The 17353-nt window shown below is 38.5% G+C and overlaps 4 protein-coding genes across 4 annotated transcripts; all 4 read right to left on the reverse strand.

The window, feature by feature from the left end:
- Positions 1-1206: 1206 nt before the first annotated feature.
- LOC311498077 (odorant receptor 131-2-like) lies at positions 1207-2709 on the reverse strand. The gene has a single exon (XM_084558516.1). The coding sequence runs from the start codon at positions 2206-2208 to the stop codon at positions 1300-1302; it is 909 nt and encodes a 302-aa protein (XP_084414642.1). The 5' UTR covers positions 2209-2709; the 3' UTR covers positions 1207-1299.
- A 2923-nt stretch (positions 2710-5632) lies between these two features.
- Positions 5633-7830, reverse strand: LOC311498069 (odorant receptor 131-2-like; the record flags this gene model as incomplete). Its single annotated transcript, XM_084558508.1, has 1 exon — positions 5633-7830. The coding sequence occupies exon 1, from the start codon at positions 6605-6607 to the stop codon at positions 5633-5635; it is 975 nt and encodes a 324-aa protein (XP_084414634.1). The 5' UTR covers positions 6608-7830.
- A 1729-nt stretch (positions 7831-9559) lies between these two features.
- On the reverse strand, positions 9560-10924 carry LOC311498075 (odorant receptor 131-2-like; the record flags this gene model as incomplete). The annotated part of the gene is made up of 1 exon (XM_084558514.1): positions 9560-10924. The coding sequence occupies exon 1, from the start codon at positions 10472-10474 to the stop codon at positions 9560-9562; it is 915 nt and encodes a 304-aa protein (XP_084414640.1). The 5' UTR covers positions 10475-10924.
- A 2620-nt stretch (positions 10925-13544) lies between these two features.
- LOC311498074 (odorant receptor 131-2-like) lies at positions 13545-15148 on the reverse strand (the record flags this gene model as incomplete). Its single annotated transcript, XM_084558513.1, has 1 exon — positions 13545-15148. Exon 1 carries the CDS (start codon positions 14457-14459, stop codon positions 13545-13547), a length of 915 nt encoding a protein of 304 aa, XP_084414639.1. The 5' UTR covers positions 14460-15148.
- Positions 15149-17353: the final 2205 nt, after the last annotated feature.

Here is a 17353-nt window from a genome sequence, read left to right on the forward strand (position 1 = left end):
TTTTGTGAATGAATGGGTCGCTCTCAGGAGCTCGGTGAATTCCAGCATGGTACTGTGACAGGATGCTACCTGTGCAACAAGTCCAGTCGTGAAATGTCCTCATGGCTATACATTCCACAGTCAATTGTCAGTGTCATAGTGTTCAGAGATCGCAAACTTTCTGCAGAGTCAATTGCTACAGACCTCCAAACTTCATGTGGCCTTCAGATTAGCTGAGGAACAGTGTGTAGAAAACTTTATGGAAGACTGTGAGCCAGGCTTCTCATCCAACATCAATGAGCTCACAAATGCGCTTCTGGAAGAATGGTCAAAAAATTCCCATAAACACAATCCTAAACCTTGTGGAAAGCCTTCGCAGAGGCGTTCAATTCAATAAAATTTTATTTATATAGCGTTGAAGATATATAGAGTATATAGAGTTGAAGCTGTTATCGCTGCAAAAGTCGGGCTGACGTCATATTAAACACTATTTTGTGGTTTGAGTTTTTGTCTTATGCTCATAGTTTGTGGCTGTGTTCAGGTTTTCCTTTTTTTCTCTCCAGCAGTGCAGGTGGTGGCTCGGAGGCGTGGCTGATCCACTTTTTCATTAGGATCACTGCAGAGCACACCTGAGTTCCATCTTGCAATCACCACCCCATAAAAGCCCGGTTCACCCTCGTCAGATGATTCTGTTGTCCAGCTTCGTCATTTTCCTTGCTATCCACCAGCTGCCTGCTGTGCACTGCTACCTTAAGTGGCTTTTTGAGAAAGCTGAAAATAAACCTTTGTTAACCTTGCCTACCGTTCTCTCTGCATTTTGGGTCCACCCTGCACTCAAGCCACAACACACTATGGATTAAGAATGGGATGTCCCTTAAGTTCATATGCGTGTACAGGCAGATGAGTGAATACTTTTCACAATATAGTGTATATATTTGACTTGATGAATGGAAGCCTCAGACTTTATGTAACTTTATGCAAGTTTATAAAGAGCTTGCAGCAATTTATTGATTAACAGGATTTTTTTATTTGAAATATCAGTAAATCTAGAATGAATTAGTTTTATTACCTTAGATACTACATATTAATTGTATACAGATTGCATATGACTGTGATTTAAAGATGCATGCGTAGGTACATAAAAATCTACATATGCACGAATACCCCAGGTGTATACATAGATTATTTTTTATCATTCTTGTTATTTCATAAGCACATGTATGTATGCACATTACTGTGTTTTCTTACTGTCTTCTCATTCTAATGCAACAGTGTCACCCTGAATTTCACCTGTGGAAATCAATAAAAGTGAATCATGCATCAAAAAATGTTTCTTTTGAACAGCCCAATGAAAGCAAGAAAAAAGGTTTCATCCCTGAGGCCATAAATCAGAGGACTCAGACATCTTGGAACAAGACCAAACATTATGTAGTTAAAGTATCTGACATTTATAAATAACCTGAAATCAATATGAAGAACAGCAGATTCTATGAATGGACACCACAGATGGATGAGACAGAGCAACAGCTGGAAACCATGAAGAGCCACAGTTTTCAGCCCTTTCCATGTTGAGTTTTTATTCTCTCCTGATGCAGCTTTGGCCACTTTCATTATTTTAACATAGGAGAAAACAATCGTGATGCACATGATCAAGAAGTAAAACTGACTGACAGCAGACCGAAGATAATCCTGCCACACATGAAGCATAAATACCTCCACAGAGCATAGTCTCTGTTCATTGTAGAAGCTACGAGAGGCAGATGCAAAGAAGGAGAAGAAAATAGCAATGCAGGGTAAAGAGCTGATGCAGTGAATGATGATAATACAGTTCTTTGTGCTGCGTGTGGAGCACAACTCTCCATGACGCAGTGGCATACAAATGGCTACATATCTCTCCAGAGTCATTGCTGTCAGAGTGACAGGTGTGACTGCAGTGTACAGAATCAGAGAAATGGTTATAATGATACATAACCACATTTGTATTGAATATTGAAAATAGTTCAAGATCAGCAGGATGTCTGACATGAATAACAACAGGCTATCTGACAGCAATGTAACAGCAAATAAGATGTAGCGTGGAGTTGTGTAGAAGCACTCCTTTTTAAAAAAGATCATCATGAGCAAAAAGTTAATGCCAAGAAAAACCAACACCAGGATCTGCACAATAATAACCCTGTCGTTTATCTGCCGCTGCACGATACCACCAACCACTGAGTTGTTACCTGCCATATATCAGTTTAAGAACACACACAAATTCTTGAGATAAAATGCTAAAACTGTCACTACTAAATATACAGTAGAATTTAAGTAGCTAAGTCCAGTGAAAGTGCTAAGATGCTGTTATATATACAGCAGTTTCCAAACCTTGCATGCTGTTCCAAAGACAAATGTCTTCTGCAGAGTTGAGTGCAGTCTTCTGAGAGACAGCGGTGTACGACAGCTTCATATATAGAGCAACAAACAAAAACACCAAATGAAAGTTGGCTCACCGCAGACATCATTGCCAATTCCCTTCTCCCTCAGTGGCTCTCCATAGTGGATAGATAGAGTACTGTAGAGACTCTGAAGCAATCTGGTATCTTTTTATCAGTCATTCCTAAAGAATTACTGATTTTAATCACATAACATAATAATCAAAAGATGACATGCACTGACATAACATTATGACTATTGACAGGAGAAGCAAATGACACTGACCATCTTGTGACAAATACATCCCATAGCACAAGGTGTAGCACAAGGCCCCAGCAGGGTCCCCCATCAATATGCCCTCTTCATCAAAAACCACCTGTCGCTGCCTTAGTAGCAAGTCCCCAATGCCCTTCCTATTTGCCTCCATTGTCGTGCACAATGGTGTGAACTGTTTGCAGAGTTAAATTCTTCGACAGCCAGCCTCCACAAGTACAAAGCTGTTGACCATGTCCTGGCTAGGAACCTCAGTCCTTCCAATATGCAGGCAAGTGAGTGAGGAAGAGTCCAGACTTTCATTTAGGTTGGATTTTCTCTCCACCTCTGAGACACATGATGTTTTTGCTTTGAGGTGGCCCTTGCTGGTGTTTGTTCAAACTAATTTCACCCACTACATGACCTGAAAGGTCAGGGAGACTATTTGTTTACCCTTGATTTCTATTTCAACCTGGGAATGTGTGATTTGGAGAGGTTCTCAGATGACTCCATCAGACCAAGGCAACAGCTTCAGGGGATTGTTAGAGTGAAGTTAGAAATAGAACACAAAACAATTACAATATTACCTTCACGGTATCACAAACTATAATCTGAAATATATAGTCCCCTACAATGATTAAAAAAGATGCAACATATTCATTTTACTTTTATTTCTACCTTCACTATCAACACAATCAACATATATTGCAGTATTACACGAGAGACCTTTTGCACTTGGAGATTCAACCAGCTTCAGAGGATAACACAGCAACAACTGTCATCAGCTCAACATAGGGAAGAACAAGGACCTGATGTTGGACTTCTTGTGCAGCAAGAGGGCCTCCACTCCTTTCATCTTAAGGGGGAGGTAGTTTCAACAGCATGTCTGTGTATCTGCAAATATTTCTGTGCTGCAAAGCATTCTAAAGATGAGAGCGCTTTTCATTATGCCCAACAGTGTGTAGTTGGTTAGACAAAAATCTGGAAATATGAATGAAGTGTGTGCCATTTGGTGCAAAAGTTTGATTTTCATAATGCTATATGTAGTTTTGGTTGCAGTGTTTCATTTTGCATTCCAGCCTAGTTTGTAAAAATGTGTTTTAGCAATTGGAAAAACTGTAAATACAGCATCCTCTGAGAATTTCACATTTCACTCTGAGACAGCACAATGAAGAGGACGCCTTCTCTTGTCTCCTACTGCCCCAAAGAGAGAAAAAAAAATGTGCTTGTAATGAGCACTCTGCATTGGGACACTGCTTTTGGTAGCACCACAGAGCACAAAAAAGCCCCAGATCATTGTTGATTATAACAAGAACAAGGGCGGAGGCAACAACCTTGACAAGGTATTGCACTTTTTTTATGTAATATTTATTGATATTCATTCAGCTCAATGCATCGCATTCTAGTGTAAGAAAATAAGAATACATTTTTGACTGATTTGTTGTTTATTACTTTTGTTGCAGGTCACCAGTGTATACAGCTATAAACAGATGACAGCCCCCTGTCAGGGACAAAAGGGCTGTCAGTCACACACACACGTTCTTGCCGTTTTTCTGTGTTGTTTATTTTGTAAAGAAGGTCAAAGAAGGAGTTTCTAAAATAAATGCTGAACTTTGCAAATTATATTTGTTTGTTCTCTTATTTATGAATACAATTGCATCAGTAAATTTTGACCTGGTATGCTGGCTAATGTTTGATATATACCAATCAGTTCACGTAAATTAGGTTTATTTTCATAAATACAGGTGTTAAAAAAGTTTAAAATTTGTGGTAATGAGTTGTTATGAAGTTAGCTAAAAATATGTAACACATTTTACATTTTACACATCATGCATTATAACCAGTTAAAACAGACTATGTCAATTTGACCCGAGAGGACAAGTGTGACTATTTGCTGCCATTAAAGAAGTAAAAAAATATCCTGACTGAACATTGACATATACCAGTCTGTGATAATGGATCATCATATATGTCTCTGATCATGACCATAGTGAAAATAATTCAGAAATTCTGCTTTTCTTTTTTTTTTACTCAAGAATTTGTAATTTTATATAAATTAGGTGTATCATACCATAAATAAATGTAAAATATATGTTAATGTGTTGTTCACTTAAAAGGTGAAACAAAAGAAATAAAAACTTATATGTCATGCTTTATAAACAGTCAAAACAGACTGGGTCAAATTGACCCTGTAGGACAAAAGGTGGTTAGCAAAGGTAAAAACAACATGGGGGTTAATGAATCTCTGAGGTGCTTTGGGCCCAAAAAAATCATTTCTCTTCATAGTATGCTTAGAGATTGACAAATTGATATGTTTTATACAGCTTCACATATTAAACTACTGAAGTGATGTAAATATGTATGTCATACATTTCAGAGCATAAAGTGTGTAAATGTTTATATTTCAAGTTCATCATGAGAGCGATAATGATCTCCAATGAAAAGCATTGAAATTTGAAAAATCACTGTATCTTAGTGTAGTGACAAGGAGGAGGGGAATGACTTGTTAATTAAAAAGGTTAAAACAAATTTTGTTTGTCTGCAAAAAATGGGTAGAAATTATTTTGAAAATGTTTATTAAATATCGTAATTGTCATTCAAATAATGGCCAATATGTCAAACTTGTTAACCAGTCAAAAAGCTCTAAATTATATTATTTAAACACATCAGACCAGATAACTCATTTGATAGTGTCTTTCTTGTGTTGTGGTGATATTCCTATGCTATTCATACAGTATCATCAAGCAAAAAGCATTATCATCATAAAGCATTATATGCCCAAAGGTAAAGTTTCAGAAAGTGTGTTATTTGTCTCACTGTCAGTGCAATGTTCCATTTTATCATTTGTGGGGAAACAGCAGATTCAAATCAGCTGAACAAATACAGTAACAATTAATAAAGAATAAAAATAAATGCAAATTCCTTCCAAAGTCATAACTGTGCTTTTATGATAACTTTATAAATGACAAACACTGTGGGGAGGAATTTGTCAAATCAAACTTCTTTTATGAGAGAAAAGAGAATTTTTCAGCGCACGAAAAAAACTGTCATCTCTGAGACCATAAATGAGAGGACTCAGACATCTTGGAATAATATAAAACACAAAGTAGTTAAAGTACCTGATATCTTCGTACAATCTCAAATTAATCTGGAATAATGCAGCTTCTATGAATGGACACCACAGCTGGATGAGACAGAGCAGCAGCTGGAAAGCATGAAGGAGCACTGTCCTGAGCCCTTTCTGTGTTGACTTTTTATTCTCTCCTGATGCAGCTTTGGCCACTTTCATTATTTTAACATAGGAGAAAACGATAATGATGCACATGATCAAGAAGTACATCTGACTGATAGCTGACCGAAGATGATCCTGCCACGGGTAAAGCATAAACACCTCCACAGAGCATAGTCTCTTTTCTTTATAGAAGCTACGAGAGGCAGATGCAAAGAAGGAGAAGAGAATAGCAATGCAGGGTAAAGAGCTGATGCAGTGTATGATGATGATACAGTTCTTTGTGCTGCGTGTGGAGCACAACTCTGCATGACGCAGTGGCATACAAATGGCCACATATCGCTCCAGAGTCATTGCTGTCAGAGTGATAGGTGTGACTGTAAAATACAGTAATGCCAGAAAGGAGATAAGGATACACACCCATACCGTCACTTGTAAATGAAAATGGGTCAAGATCAGCAGCAAATCAGATATGAATAACAACAGACTATCTGACAGCAATGTAACAGCAAATAAGACGTAGCGTGCAGTTGTGTGGAAACACTCCTTCTTAAAATAGGTCACAATGAGAAACAAGTTGATGCAAAGAAACACCAACACCAACACCTCTGCAAAAATCAGCTTGACTTTTGCAGACAAGAAATCATCATAAACCAGTGAGCTGTTCGCAGCCATGCACTTGATCCTGATAAAAGTTTTTAAGCAAATAAACACAGACTTACAGTAAAATTTCATCACAAATTAATGAAAGTAATATTTGAGTGCTAAAGAGGTGGTTTGATTACAGCAGGTTACAAACCCTTCATGTTGATTCAAAGACAAATGTCCTCTGCTGAGCTCTGTGCAGTCTACTGAGGGACAGCGGTGCATGAAGGCTTTAAATATACAATATCCATACATGAGACCACAACACCACTGCTACTGTTACTCCGCCCAACGAGACTTTTTTCTAACCATTTTTTCACATAAGCAATTTGTAACAAACTTTTGTCCTAATGCCATATAATATTTATCCAGCATTGAAACCTACACCAAAAACACAATCCAGGGTGTTTTTATGTTTTAATTGTTTGATATAAATGCTAATTTTACATTAGACTAACCATACACTGATCAGGCATAACATTATGACCACCTGTCTGATACCTATGTGATGATGTGATGACACCTGTGTGAATTTGGATTGTAAATCAGCTATTTGGCTTTTTTAAATCTTGAATTTCAGTTGGAATCAGGGGCTGCTTGGAATGCAATGTCTTCCTCCTCACATGGCAAATAGAGATCTTTATAATAAGTGCCAACTTTCTGTTTTGAGACACTGAAGTACTGTTTCATGGGAGATGCTTTGGAGGCCCGATTGTCTTCTGCTGTACGGAACTACAGAGGAAGTTTTGGAAAAGTGAGTGGGTTATGTTTCTTTTGTTCTAGGAGAGGTTTGGATATGTCAAGGTTGTCTGTAAGACACACCACCTTGAAACCGTTGAAGATAAACTTTAGGGTTTCTCACCCTTATCTTGCATTGTATTTAGACACTTTGCAAAGAGATTATCTCCATCTTCAACAGTACCACATGCAAAATCCAGGATCTCCAAATACATGTCGTGGAGATTTAGGTGTCAGGTGCTTCACTGTGTGAATAATGGAGGACAAGCCGCTTTCAAGATGATTCTGTGATTTGTATGTCTGACTATTTTTGTGCTGTTGAGAAGGGGTCCCTCCTCTTCTTTGTTGGGCTGAGGGCAATGCCCAGAGAATGATCTCAAGGGTGTGTGTGCTTGCATAGTAGAATCTTTATTTGTCACTATGTGCTCTACTATTACCGTCTGTACTTAAGATGGATTGACATCAGAACATTTCCAGGTAGGCTGTGTTCTTTGGAGAGTACCGGTGGTGTAGACAAGCACCTCTGTGGCTAAACATGTTGCCCTGAAGCCGTAATAGATGGAGAGATAACCTGGGCAGTAGTTTCTGGAAGGTGTTGATCTAAAATGTCAGCTGTCAACTAAGTGTGGTGTGTTGTCTTCCCTTAAGTTTCTGAGTCGCCCAGGTCAACAGCTTCACTGATAATGGGAAGTTCTTCTCTGAGTACAGCTGCAAAGTCTTTACCACTCTGTTTTTCTATCACCTTTAACTCTGATAAGTAAGCCCAAGTAGCTTTTTTTTGGTTGCTAGTTACAGACATGTGGACACTTGCCAAGGCGCCTTGGCAAGTGTCCACATCAGAGCGCTCTGATGTAATCACTGTTGTCAATTTGGATCGTACTGTGTGGCAACAAAAGTAAGAGGTATTGTACAGCTGTGCCATACACATTCTCTACAATAACCTGTTTGTCTGACTATAGGATAGTTCTTTGAATACAGCCATACTGCTTAAGGAAGACAAGTAGTTCTTCCTCAGATTCCAGTCAGCAACACCACTAACTATAAGTGAATTAAGGAGTATTGAGTGGCTTGTTTGAACTACTGCACTTCAATCATGAATCAATGGAAATACTGTTATCTGGTCTCTGGTTAATGTTTTCATATCTGTTTTGGCCACTCCTAGCTGGCTCGCCAATGGTCATGCAAAAGAATAATTAATCCTGCTAGTATTGAAATATCAATAAAGTTCATTCCTACTTTTAGGATCTGTTTTTATTACAACTATATTGGTAATATCTTGTTTAGAAAATCTACTTTAGCTATTAAGGTTTAGATTTGATGGTATCTCTCTTCATATAGGATCCAGGCAGCATCATAAACCAAATGCACTGTCTTGCATTATCTGCAAAGAGGTAAAGTTTCAGAAAGTTTGTGTGTCACTATCAATACAATTGTCCATTTTATCATTTGCGGGGGAAACGTCAGATAAGACTCAAATGAATAAACACAGAAACAAATAATAGAGAATACAATAAACACCGCGTTTTCCTTCCAAAAAAATAAACTTTGCTTGTATAAAAACTGTAGCCTGTAAACTATCAACCATATTAATGGTAAGCTAAGCTTACAGCAGTAGCAATTCTGCTGATTAAATGTCTCCTCCATGTTCTCTGTTGAGATGGTGATTTTGTGACAGCCACATCAACCTGCATGTATGCATGTATTTATTGTGAAACATATCTAAGGGTAAAAATTATTTTGACGATTTGCTTTTTGGAAAAAATGTTTATTTAGTATTTAAGTTATCATTCACATAATGGACGAAAACTTATTAACCAGTCAAAAAGTTATAAATTAGGTTATTTAAACCCATCAGATCAGAGAACTCATTTGATAATGTCTCTCTTGTGTTGTGGCGAAATTTATACAGTATTCATACAGTATCATAAATCAAATAGGTGCACTTTCTTGCATTATCTGCAAAGAGGTAAAGTTTCAGAAAATTTGTTTCTCGCTATCAATACACTTGTCCAATTTATCATTTGTGGGCAAACATCAGATAAGACTCAACTGAATAAACACCATAAATACCGAAACAATTAATAGAGAATAAAATAAACACTGCTTTTTCTTTCTAAAGCCATAACTGTGCTTGTATAAAACTATAGCCTGTAAACTATCAACCATACCAATGTCTGGACTACAGTAGCAGTTCTGTTTGACATTGTGGTTTTGCCATATCAACCTGCAGCCTCAAGACCCGTGGGCACCGGCCTTTTGACTTCAACATCAACAATGTGGATGTGACTGACGAACACTGTGGGGTCAAATCAAATTTCTTTTATGAGAGAGAAGAGAATTTTTCAGTACACGAAAGAAACTTTCATCTCTGAAACCATAAATGAGAGGACTGAGACATCTTGGAGCAATATAAAACACAATGTAGATAAAATACCTGAAATGTTCAAACAATCGAAAATTAATCTTAAATATAGCAGCTTCTATGAATGGACACCACAGTTGGATGAGACAGAGCAGCAGCTGGAAAGCATGAAGAAGCACTGTCCTCTGCCCTTTCTGTGTTGACTTTTTATTCTCTCCTGATGCAGCTTTGGCCACTTTCATTATTTTAACATAGGAGAAAACAATAATGATACACATGATCAAGAAGTACATCTGACTGATAGCTGACAGAAGATAATCCTGCCACACATGAAGGATAAACACATCCATAAGGCATATTCTCTTTTCTTTGTAGAAGCTACGAGAGGCAGATGCAAAGAAGGAGAAGAGAATAGCAATGAAGGGTAAAGAGCTGAGACAGTGAATGATGATAATACAGTTCTTTGTGCTGCGTGTGGAGCACAACTCTGCATGACGTAGTGGCATACAAATGGCCACATATCGCTCCAGAGTCATTGCTGTCAGAGTGATAGGTGTGACTGTAAAATACAGTAAAGTTAGAACAAAGATAAGGATACACAACCATACCTGCATTTTAACATGGAAATGAGTCAAAAAGAGCAGGATGTCAGACATGAATAACAACAGGCTATCTGACAGTAATGTAACAGCAAATAAGATGTAGCGTGCAGTTGTGTGGAAACTCTCCTTCTTAAAATAGGTTACAATGAGAAACAAGTTGATGCAAAGACAAAACAATACCAGGATCTCTGCAAAAATCACCTTGAATTTTGACTCAACGTAGCCAGCGTAACTCAGTGAACTGTTGGGATCCATGCACTTCTTCTTGACAGATGTGTTTAAGCAAATATTGGGGCAATTTAGTAAAATGTCATCACAAAATGATAAAAGTAATATTTGAGTGCTAAAGAGGTGGTTTGATTACAGCAGGTTACAAACCCTTCATGTTGATTCAAAGTCAAATGTCCTCTGCTGAGCTTTGTGCAGTCTACTGAGGGACAGCGGTGCATGAAGGCTTTAAATATACAATATCCATACATGTGACCACACCACTACTGCTGCTATTACTCTTACTCCGCCCAACTAGACTTTTTTTCTAACCATTTTTTCACATAAGCAATTTGTAACACACTTTTGTTCTTATAACATATTCACATCATAACATAAGTATATTGTAATATTTATCCAGTATTCCCATTTTGACATGTAATTTTGTGACATGTCAAAATTGTTTGATATAAATACTAATTTTACATTTCACTTATCATACACCGATCAGGCATAACATTGTGGCCACCTGTCTAATACCTGTGTGATGATGTGATGATACCTGTGTGAACATGATTTTAAATCTTGAATTTCAGATTTGGAATCAGGGGCTGCTTGGGATGCAATGTCTTCCTCCTCACATGGCAAATAGAGATCTTTACAATAAGTGCACACTTTCTGTTTTGAGACACTGAAGTACTGTTTCATGGGAGATGCTTTGGAGGCCCGATAGTCTTCTGCTGTACGGAGTTACAGAAGAAGTTTTGGAAAAGTGAGTGGGTTCTGTTTCTTTTGTTCTAGCAGAGGTTCAGATATGTCAAGGTTGTATGTAAGACACACCACCTTGAAACTGTTGAAGATAAACTTTAGGTTTTCTCACCCTTATCTTGCATTGTATTTAGGCACTTTGCAAAGAGATCATCTCCATCTTCAACAGTACCACATGCAGAATCCAGGATTTCCAAATACATGTCAGGGAGATTTAGGTGTCAGGTGCTTCACTATTTCAGTAATGGGTGACAAGCAGCTTTCAAGACATTTCTGTGACTTTGTGTACATGTGTAAGTGTGTGTTCATTGTGATGCAAAGTGCAGTAGTGTGACCCATTGCATTACTAAAAATAACCGGGTTGACCCGGCAAGATAACAGATGGTATAGATTAAATACATAAACATAATTTAATTATAAATGGACATAAAACAAGTAACCAGGAATGCCTTTTTTTCACCTGTGCAATCCTGTCAGATTTAGTAACATACCATCTCAAAGCAAGGCTGAAAAACTAATTCATGCATTTGTTGTGTCTAGACTAGATTCCTGTAATTTATTATCATCAGGATGTCCAATCGTCTCTATAAACAGAACATTTCCAACTCATCCAAATCGCTGTAGCGAGATCACAGATGAGATCATATTTTTCCAATTCTACTTTCTCTTCACTGGCTGCCTATAAAATCCATAGTAGAATTTAAAAATTTCTGTCTCACCTGTAATGGCCAAGGTACATCTTATCTTAAAGACCAGGTAGTGCCATACTACCACATTAGACTGCTACACTTTCAAAGTGCAGGCCTACTGGTGGTTCCTAAGGCAGCTTGGCCTTCCAGATACTGAGCTAAATTGCCAGCTTTGTCTGTTTGGTGGCAAGTTCAGATGCAACCTCTCAAGAACACAGTAGTAAAGAAGATATGTAATGCTGGCCACCACAGAAAGGTAAAACATCCATAGCAGTTTTGTGTGTCAGTGTTGTCTGACCACCCGGGTCTGCTTTTAAGTTACACCCAGACAATTATGAAAACAGAACACAGTATGAATTGTGCAACACTCTATCTCAAGTTTAATTTCAGTTCCAGTTATGTGTTCCAGTTCAATTCGAGAAAATTATATTTAGTCACTGCAGTCCAAGACAAATTTATAAAAGGTCCTTTTTCAGTTCAAGGAAAAAACAATCTAAAACTTGCACTGCTCTGGCATAGACTCTACCAAGAGACACATTGTGTCCTCTCACTGACACGATAAAGATGAAAAGATTTACCCTGACTTGTTGTTTATTTTTTCTGTATTCTGTAACAGATATAAATTATTCTACTCATGCAAATCAAATCAGCAAGTTTCTGCTGTTTCTTTGAATAATTTTCATTACCTTTAGACCAAGGTAGTGTCACCCATAGTGACTATATTATTACTTACTGAGGAGCTTTTGGGCCCAAGAAAATAATTTGTGTCTTATAGCATGCTTGGAGTTTGACTGTTTTGTTTCCTCTGTTTTCACAGATAAAACTACTGAAGTGATGTAAAGATGTATGTTATACATTTCAGAGTAGAGAGTATGTAAATGTTTATGTTTAAAGTTCACCATGAGAGGATTGTCAACAGTCTCTTATGAGTCTGTCAAATGTGAAAATCACCACAGCTTACTGTAGTGACAAGGAGGAATGGAATGACTTGCTAATTAACATGGTAAATCTTGTTTGTTTATTCCATACAAAATGTAATTTATTGTCAAACATCTGTCAGGGTAGAAATTATTTTGACGATTTACTTTCTTGAAAAAAAATGTTTATTTTGTGCTTAAATTATCATTCACATAATGGACAGTATTTCAGACTTATTAACCAGTCAAAAAGCTATAAATTAGGTTATTTGAACCCATCAGATCAGAGAACCCATTTGATAGTGTCTCTCTTGTGTTGTGGGGATATTCATACAGTATTCATACAGTATCATAAATCAAATAGGTGCACTTTCTTGCATTATGTGCAAAGAGGTACAGTTTCACAAAGTTTGTGTTTCACTATCAATGTACTTGCCCATTTTATCTTTTGTGGAGGAACATCAGATAAGACTCAACTGAATAAACACCATAAATAGAATAAAATAAACACTGCTTTTTCCTTCCAAAGCCATAACTGTGCTTGTGTAAAAACTATAGCCTGTAAACTATCAACCATACCAATGTGTGCACTAAGCTAAGCTTACAGCAGTAACAGTTCTACTTGACATTGTGGTTTTGTGACAGCCATATCAACCTGGAGCCTCAAGACCCGTGATCACCGGCCTTTTGAGTTCAACATCAACGATGTGGATGTGACTGACGAACACTGTGGGGAGGAATTTGTCAAATCAAATTTCTTTTATGAGAGAGAAGAGAATTTTTCAGTACACGAAGGAAAATTTCATCTCTGAGACCATAAATGAGAGGACTCAGACATCTTGGAGCAATATAAAACACAATGTAGTTAAAGTACCTGAAATGTTCAAACAACCTAAAATTAATCTTAAATATAGCAGCTTCTATGAATGGACACCACAGCTGGATGAGACAGAGCAGCAGCTGGAAAGCATGAAGAAGCACTGTCCTGAGCCCTTTCTGTGATGACTTTTTATTCTCTCCTGATGCAGCTTTGGCCACTTTCATTATTTTAACATAGGAGAAAACGATAATGATGCACATGATCAAGAAGTAAAATTGACTGATAGCTGACCGAAAATGATCCTGCCATGGGTAAAGCATAAACACCTCCACAGAGCATATTCTCTGTTTTTTGTAGTAGCTATGAGGGGCATATGCAAAGAAGGAGAGGAGAATAATAATGCAGGGTAAAGAGCTCATGCAGTGAATGATGATAATACAGTTCTTTGTGCTGCGTGTGGAGCACAACTCTGCATGACGCAGTGGCATACAAATGGCCACATATCGCTCCAGAGTCATTGCTGACAGAGTGACAGGTGTGACTGTAATATACAGTAAAGTTAGAACAAAGATAATGATACACAACCACACCTGTAATTCGTAACGCAAATGAGTCAAGAAGAGCAGGATGTTGGACAAGAATAACAACATGCTATCTGACAGCAATGTAACAGCAAATAAGATGTAGCGTGTAGTTGTGTGGAAACACTCCTTCTTAAAATAGGTCACAATGAGCAACAAGTTGATGCAAAGAAAAAACAACATCAGGACCTGGGCAAAAACTATCTTGACTTTCGCCTCAACGTAGACAACGTAACTCAGTGAGCTGTTGGGATCCATGTGCTTTTTTTTTGAGAAATGTTTTTAAGCAAATAATCGGGAAATATAATAAAATGTCATCACAACATGTTAAAATTAATATTTGATTTGATTACAGCAGTTCACAAACCCTTCATGTTGATTCAAAGACAAACGTCCCCTGCTGAGCTCTGTGCAGTCTACTGAGGGACAGCGGTGCATGAAGGCTTTAAATATACAATATCCACACATGAGACCACACCACTACTGCTACTGTTACTCCGCCCAACTAGACTTTTTTCTAACCGTTTTTTCACATAAGCAATTTGTAACAAACTTTATCATACACTGATCAGGCATAACATTATGACCACCTGTCTAATACCTATGTGATGATGGATTTGGATTGTAAATGAGCTATTTGGCTTTCTGAATCTTGAATTTCAGATTTGCAATCAGTGGCTGCTTGGGATGCAATGTCTTCCTCCTCACATGGCAAATAGAGACCTTTACAATAAGTGCCCACTTTCTGTTTTGAGACACTGAAGTACTGTTTCATGGGAGAGGCTTTGGAGGCCCGATTGTCTTCTGCTGTACGGAGTTACAGAAGAAGTTTTGGAAAAGTGAGTGGGTTCTGTTTCTTTTGTTCCAGGAGAGGTTCAGATATGTCAGGGTTGTCTGCAGACACACCACCTTGAAACTGTTGAAGATAAACTTTAGGGTTTCTCACCCTTGTCTTGCATTGTATTTAGACACTTTGCAAAGAGATCATCTCCATCTTCAACGGTACCACATGCAGAATCTAGGATCTCCAAATACATGTCAGGGAGATTCAGATGGCTGGTGCTTCACTATGTCAATAATACGTGACAAGCGGCTTTCAAGACGTATCTGTGACTTATATGTTTGACTGTTTTTGTGTTTTTGAGGAGGGATGATCATGAATGATCACGTTTGGAAAAAATTTGGCACATTGTGTCCAAACTCTTCACACAAGCAAATAAGACACAACACTGGTAAATAAACCATTCACATCTATGTCAAATTGAAACTCTGCTATCAACATTCCGTTGTCAAAATGTCATGTCAAATGATACCCACTTGCATCATATGAATCCACTGTCAGATCAGTAGCAACACACTAGTCTGCTTTATAAAACACTGCAGTCTTTTGTTTTCACTGTTTTTATTCAGTTCCATAGAAGGAAAGTTTTCACAACCAGGGCTTGACAGTGCGAGCACCTCGTCGCAAATGCTAGTAAAAAATAGTTCAGTGGGAATTGTGAAATGCAATTAGTAGCACGTGTGCGACTACCGAATTTTACCCATCAATAAATGTTTTATGATGTGTTGCTGACGTTTGGAGGTTTGTGGCCAGTTGTGCACTTGAATTAGCCTGGCTGACGCGACTGCACATCTCAATGAGATGCTGGTCTGGAAACTACGTGTTCTCGTATTTGAGGCGTGGTTTTACAAATGCCTAGAGCCGTTTATTGGGCGCTACGAATGTCTATCAAATGCGCCTGGTAATTCCCATGCTGCCTTGCGCGCGATTCATAGCCAAAGCAGGCCAAAGCCTGTTGGTAGCAGAGCAAACACATCCTTCTTGGCAATGAAGTCTTTCAACGCCAAACGTTGCTCTTTTTTTTAAATAAACTTGCGTTCTAAGCAACTTAAAATACTGTCTAAGGCTGCATCGAACGGTAACGTTAGGTCCGCTGCCATGTTGGATTAACACACTACTGCTACAAGCTTCGGTGTCGCGCATAGACGTCGTCATCGTCTTGCTGCCCCCCCCGTTCTGTGATTGGTTCCCTATCTCAGGAGAAAATATGGGCGATGGTTTCCAGACTGCTTTTGCAGCGAGAATGAAATCGCGCGCAAAGCAGTATGGGAACACCCAGGCTACACTTGAATGCTGCCTCAGCTGAAAAAAAATATATACGTGATTTCCACGTAGTGAGCGTGCTTGCCGACGTGCTGCAGAAGGCGGTTAAAGGCAGAGGGAGTATGGCAGGGGTGCTCATTACGTCGATCGCGATCGACCGGTAGATCTTGATGGTAGTGCGGGTAGATCGCGTGCCATTGAAATTTTGGTCTAAAACATTCATCCGTTGCAACTCCAAAACAAACAGCAAGACAAACGTTCATCTTTATTTATTTTTTACTTTATATTTGCAACATACCCTCAGTTCAGCGGCATAAATCCACAGCCACGCACAACTTCAACAACAATCAAGACTACCATCTTTCTTAAAGAGACAGCGCTATTTTTCTAAAGGTGCAGTGCACCAATTTTTCTTGATAAAAATAAAAGCAAAGATGGATAGAGCTTTTAACACTGTAGCAACAATTACAGTTTTTGCCAGTTGCTTGAACACGTTTTGCAAAACTTGGCTCAGTGTTTCAAAACTCTTCACACAAGCAAAACGACACAACACTGGGAAATAAACTATTCACATCTATGTCAAATTGAAACTCTGCTATCAAAACCAAACGTGGGCTGCTCTGGTCTAGCCTGTACTGCAGCATGAAGTGCATTTAGAAATCCGATTATGTGTTGGGCATTATAGGGACCCAGTTTGGCATGATGGTGAAGTCGCCCTCGAAGACTTATGGCGGCACACATTGTGATATATTTCCCCTGCGCTGCCCCGGAACGTGCACAATTGCCCTTTGGCAAATTTTATTACGTCCCCGTCGTCTGTTTTTGCTAAGGTTGAATCCAGCCTCGTCAATGTAAATTCATTCATGAGGCTGGGTAGCTCCATCCATGTCCAAGATTCTCTGTAACAAAAAATACATATTGTGGATGGCTTTACTCAAAGCACACAACTACTACACATACAGAACCGCCCCGCCCCACCCCACCCCACCACACAGGTACCTGTGTAGCTTTCTGGATGTATCTATGTGGTACTGATCCAGTGGTACAT

The sequence above is a fragment of the Chelon labrosus genome, assembly GCF_963514085.1.
Source record: "Chelon labrosus genome assembly, chromosome: 13".
Classification (NCBI taxonomy): domain Eukaryota; kingdom Metazoa; phylum Chordata; class Actinopteri; order Mugiliformes; family Mugilidae; genus Chelon; species Chelon labrosus.

Bases quoted from the DNA above. Each gene is read 5' to 3' on its own strand.
- LOC311498077 (XM_084558516.1), bottom strand. From the start codon at position 2,208: ATGGCAGGTAACAACTCAGTGGTTGGTGGTATCGTGCAGCGGCAGATA.